This window comes from Hydra vulgaris, chromosome 15, assembly GCF_038396675.1.
Source record: "Hydra vulgaris chromosome 15, alternate assembly HydraT2T_AEP".
NCBI classification, from domain to species: Eukaryota; Metazoa; Cnidaria; class Hydrozoa; order Anthoathecata; family Hydridae; genus Hydra; species Hydra vulgaris.
In genome coordinates, this window is record NC_088934.1 from 41,852,307 (window position 1) to 41,867,500 (window position 15,194).

The 15,194-nt window shown below is 28.2% G+C and overlaps 1 protein-coding gene across 2 annotated transcripts in view; it reads right to left on the minus strand.

Moving 5' to 3' along the window:
• Positions 1–15,194, minus strand: part of LOC100198877 (FH1/FH2 domain-containing protein 3) — a 73,704-nt gene that overhangs the window by 19,285 nt on the left and 39,225 nt on the right. For both annotated transcript variants that reach the window (XM_065819105.1, XM_065819104.1), the window contains exons 10-15: positions 13,448–13,531; positions 10,126–10,185; positions 8,560–8,621; positions 8,434–8,462; positions 6,699–6,816; positions 6,202–6,332 (exon numbers count right to left, since the gene is read on the minus strand). In XM_065819105.1, coding sequence (XP_065675177.1) covers positions 6,202–6,332; positions 6,699–6,816; positions 8,434–8,462; positions 8,560–8,621; positions 10,126–10,185; positions 13,448–13,531 — 484 coding nt within the window. The remainder of the gene's footprint in view (positions 1–6,201; positions 6,333–6,698; positions 6,817–8,433; positions 8,463–8,559; positions 8,622–10,125; positions 10,186–13,447; positions 13,532–15,194) is intronic.

The window sequence follows — 15,194 nt, forward strand, 5'->3', positions numbered from 1 at the left end:
TACCTTCACTGCTTAACTTGTCTTGGCTCTGACCCTAACTTGTGTTTAGTTTCTCCTTGTTCTCCTTTAGGTGGTTCGAACCATGCAACGATCTCTATAAATCTTTTATCTCAAACTTCTACTTGTGATTCATCATTGCAATTCTTATTACTACCCTAAAGCTAACTGAGATTCTTTTTACGATTTTTTGTTTGACAATCTTTGGGCTAATGTTTTTTCTGTCTGCTGATAAATGCACCTCCTACATAACATCCTAGATCCAGGCAGGTATAGTTTTTATTTCTTCCTATCAGTTTCAAGTCAAGCCTAATTGGTTTTTACCTAGGTGTGCAGCTACTATACCTAATCAAAATTATTTTTTCATCTTTTTCAAAAAAACAACTCTTTTGAGAATGAAAATCTTATTGCAAGAAATCAAGGTAAAAAATTGCTGATTATTCCCAGTTTACTTAACCCATATGTGGCTAGCGTCAGTTTAAACTGACAGTCACATTATCTGATTTAATTTGCAAAATAACAAACATTCTTTGCATTTTTCGTAATAATTACGTCATGTGTGAATGTATGATGCTGATAATAAAGTAAACTGCATTAACTTATTTTAATTTTTGCTCAGTTGACACACTTTAGTAGCGTTGATTAATATTTTTCATGACAACATGAGTGTTTCGTCAAGAAAAAGGTATGCATATATGTTTTGTTTTTAGTTGAAATATAGATTAAATATATTGTTAAATATCATTTTAACATTTGAATATTCGGTATAGTCAACAAAGCTAGACTTCTTAAATTTTTATGCAATTTCTGTGCATCATTTTAAACTGACACTAGCCGCAGGAGGGTATAGGTTTTCAAACAGTTTATTCACCTCGGAATAGAACCGGCTTCATGAGGTGCTACAATTGCTAGAAGATACAGACAATGAATGTCTTCAGAGCGCCGAAATATCAATTGTTCCTCTAATAACCACTGGTGCAGACACTGATGAAGATTCTGGTGATGAGAATGAGGTGTGTGGAGATCCAAACAGTCTCAATCGTAATCAACTTCTGGGGGAAGCGACGATGAAACTACGAAGACCCAATGGAACTGATGTTATTGGAATGGAAGAGTCGGACGGTGCAGAAGACACTGCAGAGGAGGACAATGCAGAAAATAATACACAGGACACTGCAGATGATATAGTGGAACAGGGTCCGCAGCACAAGAGAACAAAGAAACAAGTTCCGTATAAACCGTCATGGGTCAAAAGCGACTTCAAGGAGGCCGTCAGAAAGGAAAACTTTATATGGACCATACCCCCACCTAAAGGAGAAAAATAATGCACAGAATATGCAACGAAAGCAAAGAATACGCTGCTCAAAAAGGCCATGACAATTTTGATCTGGACACTCAAGCTTTTCCTATCGATTCTTCTAATAAGCGGCTATGCTCCTCTGCCTCGTCGCCCTATGTATTGGGAAACTGCGGGGGATGTACACAATTCCATGGTGTCGGCCGCTATGTCACGCAATAAATTCAGTTCCATAATGAGTAATATACATTTTGCCAATAACAACGAACTTGATATGACTGACAGGTTTGCCAAAGTGCGCCCTCTTATCCAGTCCATCAATGCTGCTTGCCTGGCAAACTTTCAGCCTGAACAAATCATCAGCATCGACGAAAGTATGATCCCTTATTACGGAAAACAGGGTGCAAAGCAATACATTCATGGCAAACCCATCAAGTTCGGGTATAAGATGTGGGTGGCAGCAACTCGTTTGGGATATGCAATCAATTTCTACCCATATCAAGGTGCCGGCATGACAGATAAAGATCTGGGCCTAGGTGGATCGGTGGTGGTCAATCTCACAAAAGATTTACCAAAACGTGACGGTAATTTCTTTCACATTGTGTTTGACAACCTCTTTACCAGCCCACGACTGTTGCGCTTACTAGCGGATAGAGGAATGGCCGCCACGGGCACTCTCCGTTATAACATCAAAGCAATGGACAAGCTGCCTCGTGGCTCGCATGACGTTGCCCTGGATCAAAAGGCTAATGTATGCTTGGTACGCTGGCATGACAGTAAGGTTGTGACAGTCGCATCAACTTACGCTGGTGTCGCACCACTTCACAAAGCTAAGAGATATTCATCAGCACAGAAGAAGCGCATAGACGTTGATCAGCCTTCATTAATACAACTGTACAATTATGAGTTGGGCGGTGTGGACCGCCTAGACCAAAATCTAGCTTGCTATATGATTCAGCACCGATCAAAGAAATGGTATTGGCCAGTATTTAGATTTTGTGTTGATTTGGCCGTTCAGAACGCCTTCCAGCTGTACCGTATGCAGGAGAAAATACCTGGCGCCCCGGAGCATGATCTGCTGTCATTTCGGCGTCAGATTGCACAAACCTATGCGCAGACACTATCAATGAAGAAGAATTCAGTGCTGTATCCGCCACCTCGTGTAGCAGTCGATCGACGAGTACTTACTGAAGTATGCACAGATGCTACAGATCACTGGATTGCTCAGGGTACACAGCGTCGATGTGTGGCACTTGGCTGCAAAGGCACATCAGTCTTCTACTGTGAGAAGTGCAATGTGGGACTGCATCCTGGTTGCTTTAAGGCATTCCACTGCAAATAACTGATGCCTGTTTTTGTCAATGAAATATAGTCTTTGCAACTTAACATTAATGTGACACTACAGTTATTATGTGCTATTTAAAAGTTCATGATATTTTTTGCATCCATTTCGTTGTTTCTGAACACTTTTGCGTCAAACGGGCAGTTTTCACTCGCTAGGTGGCCTTGTGAAATAATTAATAACAGTTATAAAACGTCACTGTGAGTTATGCTGCATCAGTTAACATTGCCATGTGATTCCTGGTTTCAGAGTTTGACTATTCTTCTTGTCATAGCCAAATATGACACGTGAGAAAACCTGTACCCTCCTGCAGCTAGCGTCAGTTTAAACTGACACCTATATTTTCACCTATATTCACTTAAGTATATAAAAAATTATGAAACAGTTGATGAATATTGTTCATTTGGACCTAAATCACACCAAATAAAGACAAGAAACACATTTTAAAAATCATGGGTATATATGGGTTAATCTTATCTCAGAAGTTATGGTCTACAAACTTTTGGAAAATCTCCAACAGTGTCATTAACAAAAGTACATCTAACATTCTATCTCTAATTTATGGGATTGATCTTCTTTCCTCATTTCTGCTTTTAGGTTTTACTCATTCTACCGTTTAGGTAGAACTTTTTTCTATCTATTTTCAAAGAACTTTTCTTCTAATTCATTTTTCGAATATAAAGGCCATACTCTTCCTGCCATTACAGTTAAATAGGTTAGTCTATTGTTAGACATTCAAATCACTCCAGTTTCTGTTGCTCGTATCCCAATAAAATTCAATAAAAATCTCTTATCTATTCACGTCTATAAAAAAAAGTCATATCTCAATAAAACTCATCTAAGGCTGGTGTTCCAGACAACATTCCTGTCATAGTTTAACAAGTGTCCTCTAGAAATTGGATTTTGATATTCTTGTTCCATGCCTGACTTATTAACTACTGTGACCAAAAGATTCTATCATGCATTAGATAGAGGTGGCGAGGCAAGAGCTCTTGCTTTTGACATATCTAAAGCTTTCAATAAAGTTTGGCATGATGGCCATAAGCTTCTCCATAAGCTTGCTTTATATCATGTAATTGAGAAAGTTTTTGAGTTTATCAAACCAATTCTTTATAACCCACTTTATTAAAGTCATCCTCGAAGGCTAACACTCTTCTTCATATCTAGTAACTTCTGGAGTACTTTGAGGTTCTATCCTTGGTCTTGCTTTGTTTCATATCTACATTAATGATCTTACTGACAACCTCACATCTAAAATAGCTCTATAACTCAACTTTATACTTCTTTCATAATAAAAAATCTTCTTATTTCGATTGCTTAGAACAGGCAGCCGATCTTGAATCTGATCTCACCTCTGTAACAGATTGGGGCTTGTTAATTCCAACTAAAAAATTATTTGCTGCAAACAAATATCGCAACATTGTCAACACTCCTATATTAATAAATGGTAACCCTCTCACTTTATTCCTCTTTTTGGGTTATCATTCACTACTGATCTCTCATGGAAACCATATATACAATCTGTTAAGGTTGCTTCTTTTTATTGCGCTCACCATTATTTTATTCCTGATTCATTCTCTACCTTTGTAAATCTTTTATTCATCCTTGTATGGAATACCGTTGTCATATTTGGGCTGGTTCTTTTAATGATACTTTATTTCTTTTAGACAAGGTCTAAAAACGCATTGATAATGTAGTTGAACATGCCAAGCTTATTTAGCTTGGCATGTTCAACTACATCACTTTTTGACAAATACTATCATGGTTGCTGCTCAAAAGAGCTATTGCCTCTAGTTCCGAAAACCAAAACTCATTCTAACTCGACTAACCATTCAGCAAAGTCACATACTTTTACTGTATCTGACCTTGCATGCTCAAAAAACTTTTTTTAGTTTTTCCCCCCAGATTTTAACCCTTTGGAACTCTCTCATCTTTATGTTTTCCTAATTCATACAACTTACAACTTATTAAGTCATCTGTCAACCATTTACTTGATCTACTCTTATTTTCTAGTAGATCACATGTTGCTTGCAGTCTTATTGGGAGTGAATTATAATATTTAAAAAATAAAATTTACGCATTACATTTGCTTAAAAGTTAAATTATTACCTTTTCAAGGCTAATTCATTATTTAGAGATGGGCCAATTCCGATTCCAGCAATTCTCAAGGAATCGTAAGAATCGTGACTCTCTACCTTTTTTAACAATTCAATTTTTTCTAAAATGACTTTTTAACGTTTTCACTTCTTTTATCAATACTCCCTTGATAATTGAAAATAAAATATACACTCTTTGCCGTTGCAACTTTCTTTTGTATTATTTACATTAAATTTTTACTTTTGCATTTAACATCATCGGTGAAGTTAAGTAAACTGTGAAGGAAAACCTTAACAAAAGTAAACATTGCAAATACACAAAATACTGCCACAAAATTTCAATTGATATTTGATCCAGGGACAAGTAGTATTATAATAATCTTATTTGCTTCTTTTATTATAACTATTATTGTTTGTATTATTATTTTTTATTATTATAAATGCTGTTTTTATTTCAGAATATAGTTTCATTATCATGCCAAAACGTAAGAAAAGCGAGGTATGGGACTATTATGCATTCAATTTAAATGACACTAACTCTGCAATATGCAACTTTTGCAAAACAGTTATATCCAGGGGTGGTGGCAGAATTTCTCAGTCATACACAATATTGAACATACTAAAGCATTTAAAAACTTTTCATAAATTTGATATTAAAAATAAGAAACAGCTATAAACGATAAAGCTAGTATTATTGATTTTGATACATGCGAGGATGTGGTCTGAGGATGGGGAGATCAATACTAGAAGTTCTTCTTCTACACTTAGTTCTGTAAAAATGAAGCCTAGATCTTCATCTCCTAAACAACAGACAATACACTAAGTGTTTGCAAAGACCAGGCTTTTCACATAAAAATTAAAAAGCTTATTTCTGAAATGATATGCACAGATAACCAACCTGTTGTATAGTAGAAAATCCTGGTTTCAAAAGTTAATACAGTTTTTGGAGCCAAGATATACAATACCAAGCAGAAAATACTTCTCAACTATTGAAATTCCTAACATTTCGTTTCTTGACAAAGAAAGCTGATTATTTGAGAGAACGAACCTATATATGCTTTTGCAATAATACTAGATCCCAGATTTAAAAATAAGATTTTTAGGAGCAAGGTGTGGGGAGGGCCTGTTTCCTAGAGTCTCGGTGTTGTCAGCCAATATAACTGATTTTAATGTTTTTACTTTTAAAGTCTGTAAGTATTAAGCTAATAATGTTAAATTATTAAATTAAATGCAGTATCAGTTAAATTAAAATAATAAAAATTACAAAAGAATCGAAATTGGTAAAGAATCTGAATTGCAATTGAGAATCGGAATTGGTATTTTGTGGAATTGGTTAATCTCTAATTATTTTAAGAACTATATTGAAGCATTAAACAATTTATTAGCAACATGTTCCTGTTGGTTTTTAAAAAAAAAAACTACTTTAAAACACATTAAATGTTAAACAAACATCGTATTCTTTTAAATACCTGGTTTTGAAGGCATTTCTTTGTCAATATGTCCCATTTTTGTTGTGACTTTTGTAGCACTTTCTTCTATTTTATCCTGTACACCACCAAATTTTGAAGACGCGTTATTTTCAACTTTCAGATTTCGATCGCTAAATTTATTTTCAAAATATATAAACTAAAAACAATATACAAAAAATGTATTAAATATTAAGAGTTTATACCTCGTAAATTCAATTTAGGTATGAAGGTTAGAAATGATTAATTTGTTAAAAAAATAATTGTTGATTTGTCACAAAAATGATGCTGATTTAAAAATTTTTTAACTTGTATTTTAATTTTGTTACATATATAAATCATTAAACAGTATTAAAAACAAATATACCTTTTTGTTTACATAAGAAGTATGAAGTTATGTAGATGACCATTTCAAGTTTCATCTGAAATGCGCAGATGATGAGACTTGAACTGGTCTCTGCAAAAGTTACTAAAAAGAAAGAAAAAAAAGAAAAAAAAACCTCAACAACTTTTTACTTCTATCTTCCTCTGCTTCTTTATGCGCATTTTGTTTATCAAATGGTTTAGACAAAAGATTTGGAGCACTGTTTGTGAAAGAATGTCGAATGCTTCTTCGTCCTATTTAAAAAATAAATAAAAAAACGAAAATAAACAATGCAATATCTAATCTGTATCTTGTTTATAATTATTTTTCTTAATCTGTATCCTTTCTAACCAACATTCATTATTATTATAATAAAAAATTTTAATTAAAGCAATATTCAGCCATGTTTTCTGTTTGTTTTAACTTTAACAATATATATTTATTTGAAACAAACAGAAAAACAATTAATTTTCTTTCAAAAATATAGTTAATTATTCTAAAAATCACTAAACAAATCAACTAAGAAAGGAAACATGAACTTCCTAGTTAAATGCTCCCCCACAGTGCTTTGTGATAAGATCGCAAGGACTTCTGGGAGCACTTTAATAACCACACAGAAAAAGATAAATAAAAGTTTAGGTTTGGGCAAGCGCAATAAATTTATAAAGAATATTTATTAGAACATAAAATAGTTTCTATCACTAATCTTTCTTCGACTAAAAACTGCCTCGAACAAAGTCATTTAAAAAAATAAAAACAATTTTGTGCAAAACAATGCCAAAATTTGCAAAAGTGTGTGTGAGTGTGTGTGTGTGTGTGTGTGTGTGTGTATATATATATATATATGTATATATATATGTATATATATATATATACATATAAGCTTGGACAGGATTGGTGTGTGAACGAACGCTATTGCTGACCACCCAAATGATTTTTTTTGTTGACAACTTGATCACAACTGTTTAGATGTTTTGATGATTTAAACATTTCAGAAATGCACTGAAAAAAAAAACACTAAGCTAAACAGTTTAGCTTAGTACTTTTAAGTCTGAATAACAAAAATTAAAAAAATGAAAAAGAAAACAATTCCTCACTAAAAAGAAAATATATAAGCTTTAAAATAAAACTCAAAAAACTCAAACTTGAGGCAAAATTTACTTCTTGTTACGTTTTTAATTGCGGTTGAAATAAATTACTTTAAAACTTATCTTTTAAAACATTTATTTAAGTTACGTAAAACACTTTTACAAATTACTTTTATTGATTGTTTAATAAATGAAAAATTTTTATTTAAATTGTTGTTTATTTAAAAAGTGAAACTAAAAAAATTAAGCAATTAAATCATGACATTGCAACAGGAAGATTTTAATTAAATTTATTCATAATTTAAAGTATTTAAAAAAAAATCTTATTAAAGATTTTTAGAAAGACATGGAAAAATAGTTATAAACTTAAACAAAACGTTTAAATTTATCATAAAAAATACATGCCTATTAAAAAAATTTTTAATTTTCAAATTATTTTGTGTAAATCTTTAATTTACACAAAATAATTTCCTAATATATTTAAATAAAATCATTATAATTAATTTTTTATTTTATTCAAAGCCTTTGCATAAAATAAAAAGGTTAAAAAAGATCAACGATTAATTGTTGTTCGTAACGTAATGATTTTTTATTGCACCTAAATTATTAAAACATTAAAACAGCTGTGGTCAAATTGTAAAAAAAAAATTGTCATGATCAGTCACTGAGTGCGATCGCACGCTATTACTATCCAAGCCTGTATATATATTAACTATTAATTTAATTTTTGTTATAAATTTAAATAAAACTATTTTAATAACAGAAAAAAACTTTTAATATTACCATCAGGAGATTTCGAAATCCTTTTTGTTCTATTAAAAAGACCAAAATAATTATTTGTTGAAAATTTTAAAGTAAAAAACAAAATCTTTAAAAAAGTAGAGATTTTAGAAAAACAATGGCACTTACCTAACACCACCAGGAATATTAAGATTCTTTGGTACATCTTCATCTTCAGCTTTAATTGATAACTTCATAGCAAAAAAAAAAAAACAAGATACCACTGTGTCGTAAAAATTCAAAAAGGCAAATTCATTTAGAAAAAACAAGATTATTCATTGTAGTAACATTTTTGTAAGTACTTTAATATTTAAGAAATGCTATCACGACAATGATGTTTAGAAGTAGATAAATACATTGAAGAAGATTTGATCAAGTTTAACTTTGTTTAAAATTTTCTTGCAATCAATTAATGGAAATTTAACAAGCAGAGCATAAATATAATTTGGTCACAATGTATAGACGTGTCACAATGTATAGACGACGCAAAGGTTTGAAAATCATTTTTGTATATTAAATGTTACACTAATCTACAATCTTGTGCAAAATATAGTATATATTATAATGTATACTATAAATTAATATATTTTGTACTTTTCAGCTTAAGTTCTTGTTTTCAGCTTTTCTTAACAAAAATCAATCTTAAATTTTTTCTCTTAATCTCTACTCCAAATTTTTTATTCTTGCTAGAAACCTAGAAATGTGTGTGTTTATATATAGTTCTATAGTTAGTTGCGTTTGGGAAGCACGGAAGGAAAAAAGTGATTCCTACGCCAACATATATGTCACTTTTAATTACTTTTGACTTTCGTCCAACATTTGCGTGTTGGACGAAAGTCAAAACCATTAATTTAGTTACAAATTAATCTTTTTTTAAAAAAACCACAAAAACGCAAACTTAATTGACCAGAATGTTTTTAAAACATTCTGAATGTTTTTAACAATATAAACAATGTTTTTATTTTTAATTTTTTTAATAAAATGTTTTTATTTTTATTTTTTTTACTGTAAACCATGCGCGGAGTGTTGCTACATCGACTATCTTATAGCCTGATTCGCAAGGGAGTACTGCTACATCGACTGACAAATAGCCTGACTCGCAAGGGAGTGCTACTATATTGACTGACATATATATATATAATGATGAGTATTTTTGCAATAATTTGAAATTTGTAATTAAAATTTTTATAAAATTTGCTTCTTTTGAGACCCAACATTGAGCACTCCATTATGTAAAATACATTCTATTATAAATAAGTCTATTTATCTAGAGTACAAGTTAGGAAAATCTAATTATACTTTTCGAAAAGAATAATTAAACTTTTTCCTTAAATTTAATAAAGCTATAGAGCCAAAACTCAAAAGCCTAACTCTAAATAATACAAAATACTGTGGAAGTAAAATAAAGTGGAAAGATTTATATGAATATTTTCAATGTTCTTAAATCTTCAAAAGTTCAAAAACAAAAAATTTCACAGAATAGAAATAACATTCAAGATCAGCTGTCCAGTCTAAGCAATCAAAAATAAAGACCTTGTATCAAGCCAAGAGTATATAGTAGTGTCATGAGCAAACAGAGTCATTTAAGAGATAAGATTATCAGAAAAATTATTACATGTGTGTATGTGTATTTAGTAAACAGTGCATATTAATTAATAAAAATTTAAAATGGAAAAAAATAATTCAATTATGTACCTCATAAATATTACACTGTTCAATAAGTTCATTGTTTTTTGGTGTTCGATTAATTAATTTCTAAAAAGGAAAACATAAATACAATAATTAAACAGAAAATAACAATGTTGAAATTTCTTATTTAATATTCTTATGATTTTTTAAACCTAAATGTATTACTAACTTTTAACATTTATAATAACCCTACTCAAATCACTGAAAAAAACTGTTTTAATAAAGAAAGGTGCTGATAATAAACTAAACTAATAACCCTACTCAAACCACAGAAAAAAGTGGTTTTGATAAAGAAAACAAGGCGCTAATAAGAACACTAAGCCAAATAAAGTTCATTAAATTAAAACATTTTGTCTAGTAAACAATAGCTTAATTAATTGTTAAACAACAGTATCTTTAATATTGGTTTTATAAATAAAACCAATATTAAAAAATAAATATTAAACATATAAATATTAAACATATAAATAAATATCTGTTTAATATTTATTCTTTTATGCACCGCTGATCCCAATTAAGGTGTTTGGTAATATTATTAAAGATGATGGGATAGCTTCATAAGGGTGAACCTGTTCCATTACCTCTAAAAGAAAAAATTTAATAATTATTAAACTTTTGCACTTGAAGTTATAAATTTTTATGCCATACCCAGCTGCCACATTAGCAAAGATACAATTAATTATTATAGATTTGATGCATCATCATTCTAAATGATGTAGGTAGAAACTTCATCAGTAGTAGTGTACTCACTTTATAAGCAATAAGTACTGAGTTGTCACCTTTTAAAACAAACTTAATTTTTTTTTTTTTGCTTTAATGTGTTGGTAGACATAACAAGGTACAAAATAAAAAAACAACTTTATATTTACGAATACAACAAGAAACTTAAAATTATATAAACTTGATTAATATTTTGAAACTTACTTTGATTTTTACTTTAATTACTTAGTTTGATTTTTGCAACACTAAAGATTATATAAATTTTATCTTTTTAGTTGTGCTAAACATAATAAACATATAAGAAACTTCAAGAATAAAACAGCAATACTCGAAGAAAGGAAACAAATACTTTAAGAAATAGAACATCTGAAAAAAAAAACTAAAAAATTGAAAATTAAAAAAAAAAAATTGTGGAAAAAAAAAATAAACCTATATATATATATATTAAGGTGGTTCTAAAAACAACTTTTTCTGAAAATGACTGCTGGCACCCCCTGAATATGTTGTATATAATTTAAAAAAATGCTAGATTTAAGAAATTTTTGAATAAAAAATATTTTACGGAGTTGCTACCGACCCCCGAACATTATATAGGTCCCTAATATTATTAAAAAAAAAGTTTTTCAAAATTATGTCATGTTGGGTCTCAAATGAAGGGAAATTATATAAAAATTTTAAAAATATTAATCATTTTATAATTAAATTTTTATTTTAGATTTTAGTAAACAAAAAGTTATGTTTTTTAACTAAAAATGAAAAATAGGGAATTTAACAAGATTTTTTGATTATAATTTTTTTTATCTATGTTTTTTTATAAAATGAATATTATTTTTGAAATTTGTATATGATTTTGCTTTGTTTGAGACCCAACATGACATAATTTTGAAAAACTTTTTTTTTAATAATATTAGAGACCTATATAATGTTTGAGGGTCGGTAGCAACCCCTTAAAATATTTTTTATTCAAAAATTTCTTAAATCTAGCATTTTTTTAATTATATACAACATATTCAGGGGGTGCCAGCAGTCATTTTCAGAAAAAGTTGTTTTTAGAACCACTTTAATATATATTTTACTGTTTTTGTTATCTTTTTTTTAGGACGTTTGTTATTTTCCACTGCCAAAATTAATACAAGTTGAGAACGAAAGCAGATAAGAATATAACGAAAACAAAAACATTTTTTGATATACAATTTATTTGTGACTTTCATCAGTCAGTATATTAAGGAAATACTTTATTATTTGCACCATAAATAAATACTTTTGCTAAACTTTAATATTTTTTATCAATAAACAGGAAAGCAAGAAAACTAATTGCTCTTTATTTGTAAAAAAAAATTTTTATTTTTAATCAAGTTTCTCATGTAAAATAATAAAAAGTCATTAATACTGATGTTCAAATATAAAATATTTAGCTGTTTTCAGTTCCCCCATTGAAATAGTCTGCATTTTTGTTGGATTTTGTTGGAGCAGGTTTAAATGCACAATTTGTATAAATTGTGCATTTAAACCTGCTCAAAAATCTGCACTGCTATATTACAGAATTTTTTTAACGAAACTTTTAGGAACCTATATAAAACATTTTTCTAAGTTTTTATATATGTTTTTTCAAACAGAGCAATTTTTATTTTTATTATCTCTAGTAACTCATCTTAACGTTGAAAATTGGGCAATGTAAAGGAAACAATTTTAGAAAGGCATCAAGTATTGTAACTACATTTAAAAAAGAAAACTATGGTATTCTTTCATTTAATTTCTTCAGTCATTACTAAATTTATTAATCAAATAATACATTTTACAGATGAGTAAAAATTTATTTTCTGATTTACCTATTATATAAGTATTGACAGAAAACGTCTAATATAGCAAAATCATTCCTTAAAACTAAAAGTCGTGAAAACGAATTAACGTAAAAAAGAAAAATTAACAAAGTTTCTCATAGTTCTAGAGTACATAGCAAATTAGTTTTGTAAAAATCGTGAATAAATTGATTAAAACTTTCAACTGTTGTTATAAAATTATAAAAATTGTTGTTATAAAATGTAATATTTTTTTCCCTCTTTTTGTATCAAATTTTGTTGCTAAAAATAACAACCACCCAAAAAAAAAAAAAACTTTTTATAAAAAAAGTTTTTTTTTACTTTAATTATTAAATTTTTCTAAGTTTATTTAATTAAAATTTGATACCTTGATACAATTTTGTATCCCTTTTTAAATTCTTTTTTCCCTTCCCCTCAGTAGATAAGTTAAGCTTTTTGTCGTGAATTCTTGAAATACTGTAAAAGTTAAAAAATATGATCTGCCATGGTCAGTGTGTCTAAAAAAATTACTTTAAACATGGACGTACAAGGTCTGGAACCGCATGAGTGTCCCGGGAAGGTTTGAAACCTGTAATTTTTTTCCATAATTTATATTAACTAAGCTATGTTGATTTGTTTCTATCAAATAAATATGATTTAAAAAGCAAAAAAATTTAAAAAAATGCAATCAAAATAGATGTCTGAATAATCTTATACAATCAAATTATTAAAAATATAAATAATATATTCGTATGTTAATAGTGTTAAGAATATTGTAGCATAAGAAATTCTAAATAAAAAATTCTCACATGACATATAACTTGCATACTCTGTTTCTCTAGAGCATCAACAACATTATAAAAATTGTCTTGATCAGGAATACCATACAAAACCTAAAAAATTATAAATTTAAACTATTTTTATATAACAATGAATAAACTCTTTTATAAACAAACTTATTTACATCCATCTTTTTTTTTTTTTTTAAAAAAAAGGCAAAACATACTTCATAGAAACAAAACAAATTTTATTAGAGTGTTGGTAAATATATTTTATTGAATTTATTTAAAAATTATATTAGACTTGAAGATATAGACCATGTGAGACAAAGATATGTACATAAATATATATATATATATATATATATATATATATATATATATATATATATATATATATTATATATATTATATATATATATATATATATATATATATATATATATATATATATATATATATATATATATATATATATATATATATATTTATATATATATATATATATATATATTTATATATATATATATATATATATATATATATATATAATATATATATATATATATATATATATATATATATATATATATATATATATATATATATATATATATATATATATATATATATATATATATATATATTAGTAATGTGCCATCAACTAATGCCAATTGTGGCTAATAATAGATTTAATGTATTTATTTAAGGGTATTATAATAATATTAAGGATTTAAATTACATATTTAACATGTTTCTATTTATCAGAAGTGATTTGACCTACTAGCCTATGCTATTGGTAACCAGCAACCGATTAATCGGCTAAACCATTGGCCGATGTATCGGTGTTGACTATTAAGCGAAACTAAACAGGTGCATAGACACACCTTACATATGCAAATTGCATACCTAATATTAAGATATTACCTTTATATACATACGTTAAACTCTATAATTAGCCTTAATCGGCCTTTGCTGTTGGCACATCACTAATATATATATATATATATATATATATATATATATATATATATATATATATATATATATATATATATATACACATATATATATACATACAATATAAGCTAAGTGAAATATAACCCTATATTTTTCTACTTCTAAAAAACATTTTCCAAACGAAGTATGGAAATTTAATTTATTTTCAAAGTGCAGTATTTAATTGTGACCAATCCGTGACAAATCTATATTACTTCTGCGCAAGCGCAAATCTTGTAAAGTTGCGTTAATGAAATGGTGGATTGCGATGGACAAGACTAATGCATTATCTAATATCCTATTTCATGAAGAAAAGATAAAATTAGTATAAAATAGTTTCAAGATAAAATGCTTGAAACAAGAAAAAAGAAAAGCATTTCTTTATTCTAGTGTTTGTTTATACTTTCACAACTTGTTTGTTTAACTGAACTGATTATAGAAAAATGGTGGAAAATATATTAAAAAGACAACTTATATTAATGAGTTAAAATATATTTGTTATCTGCTTCTTTTTATGGATAGCATTCAAAAATAATTATTTTTTATTTGTTAGTTAAACCGACCATTCCTTTATTGCTAAGAAAATAAGGATAATGCAGTGTTTCATTTTTAAAATTTTAATTCATTAAAAAATATAACAATGACATTTATGTTATATTAATTGTCCATTAATTCTAAACAGACTTAAAAATGGAGGTGAAAATAAAAAATTAACGGCCTATGAAGATAAGGGAGATGTTTTAAAAAATATGATGCATTTTCCAATCCATCAATTCTT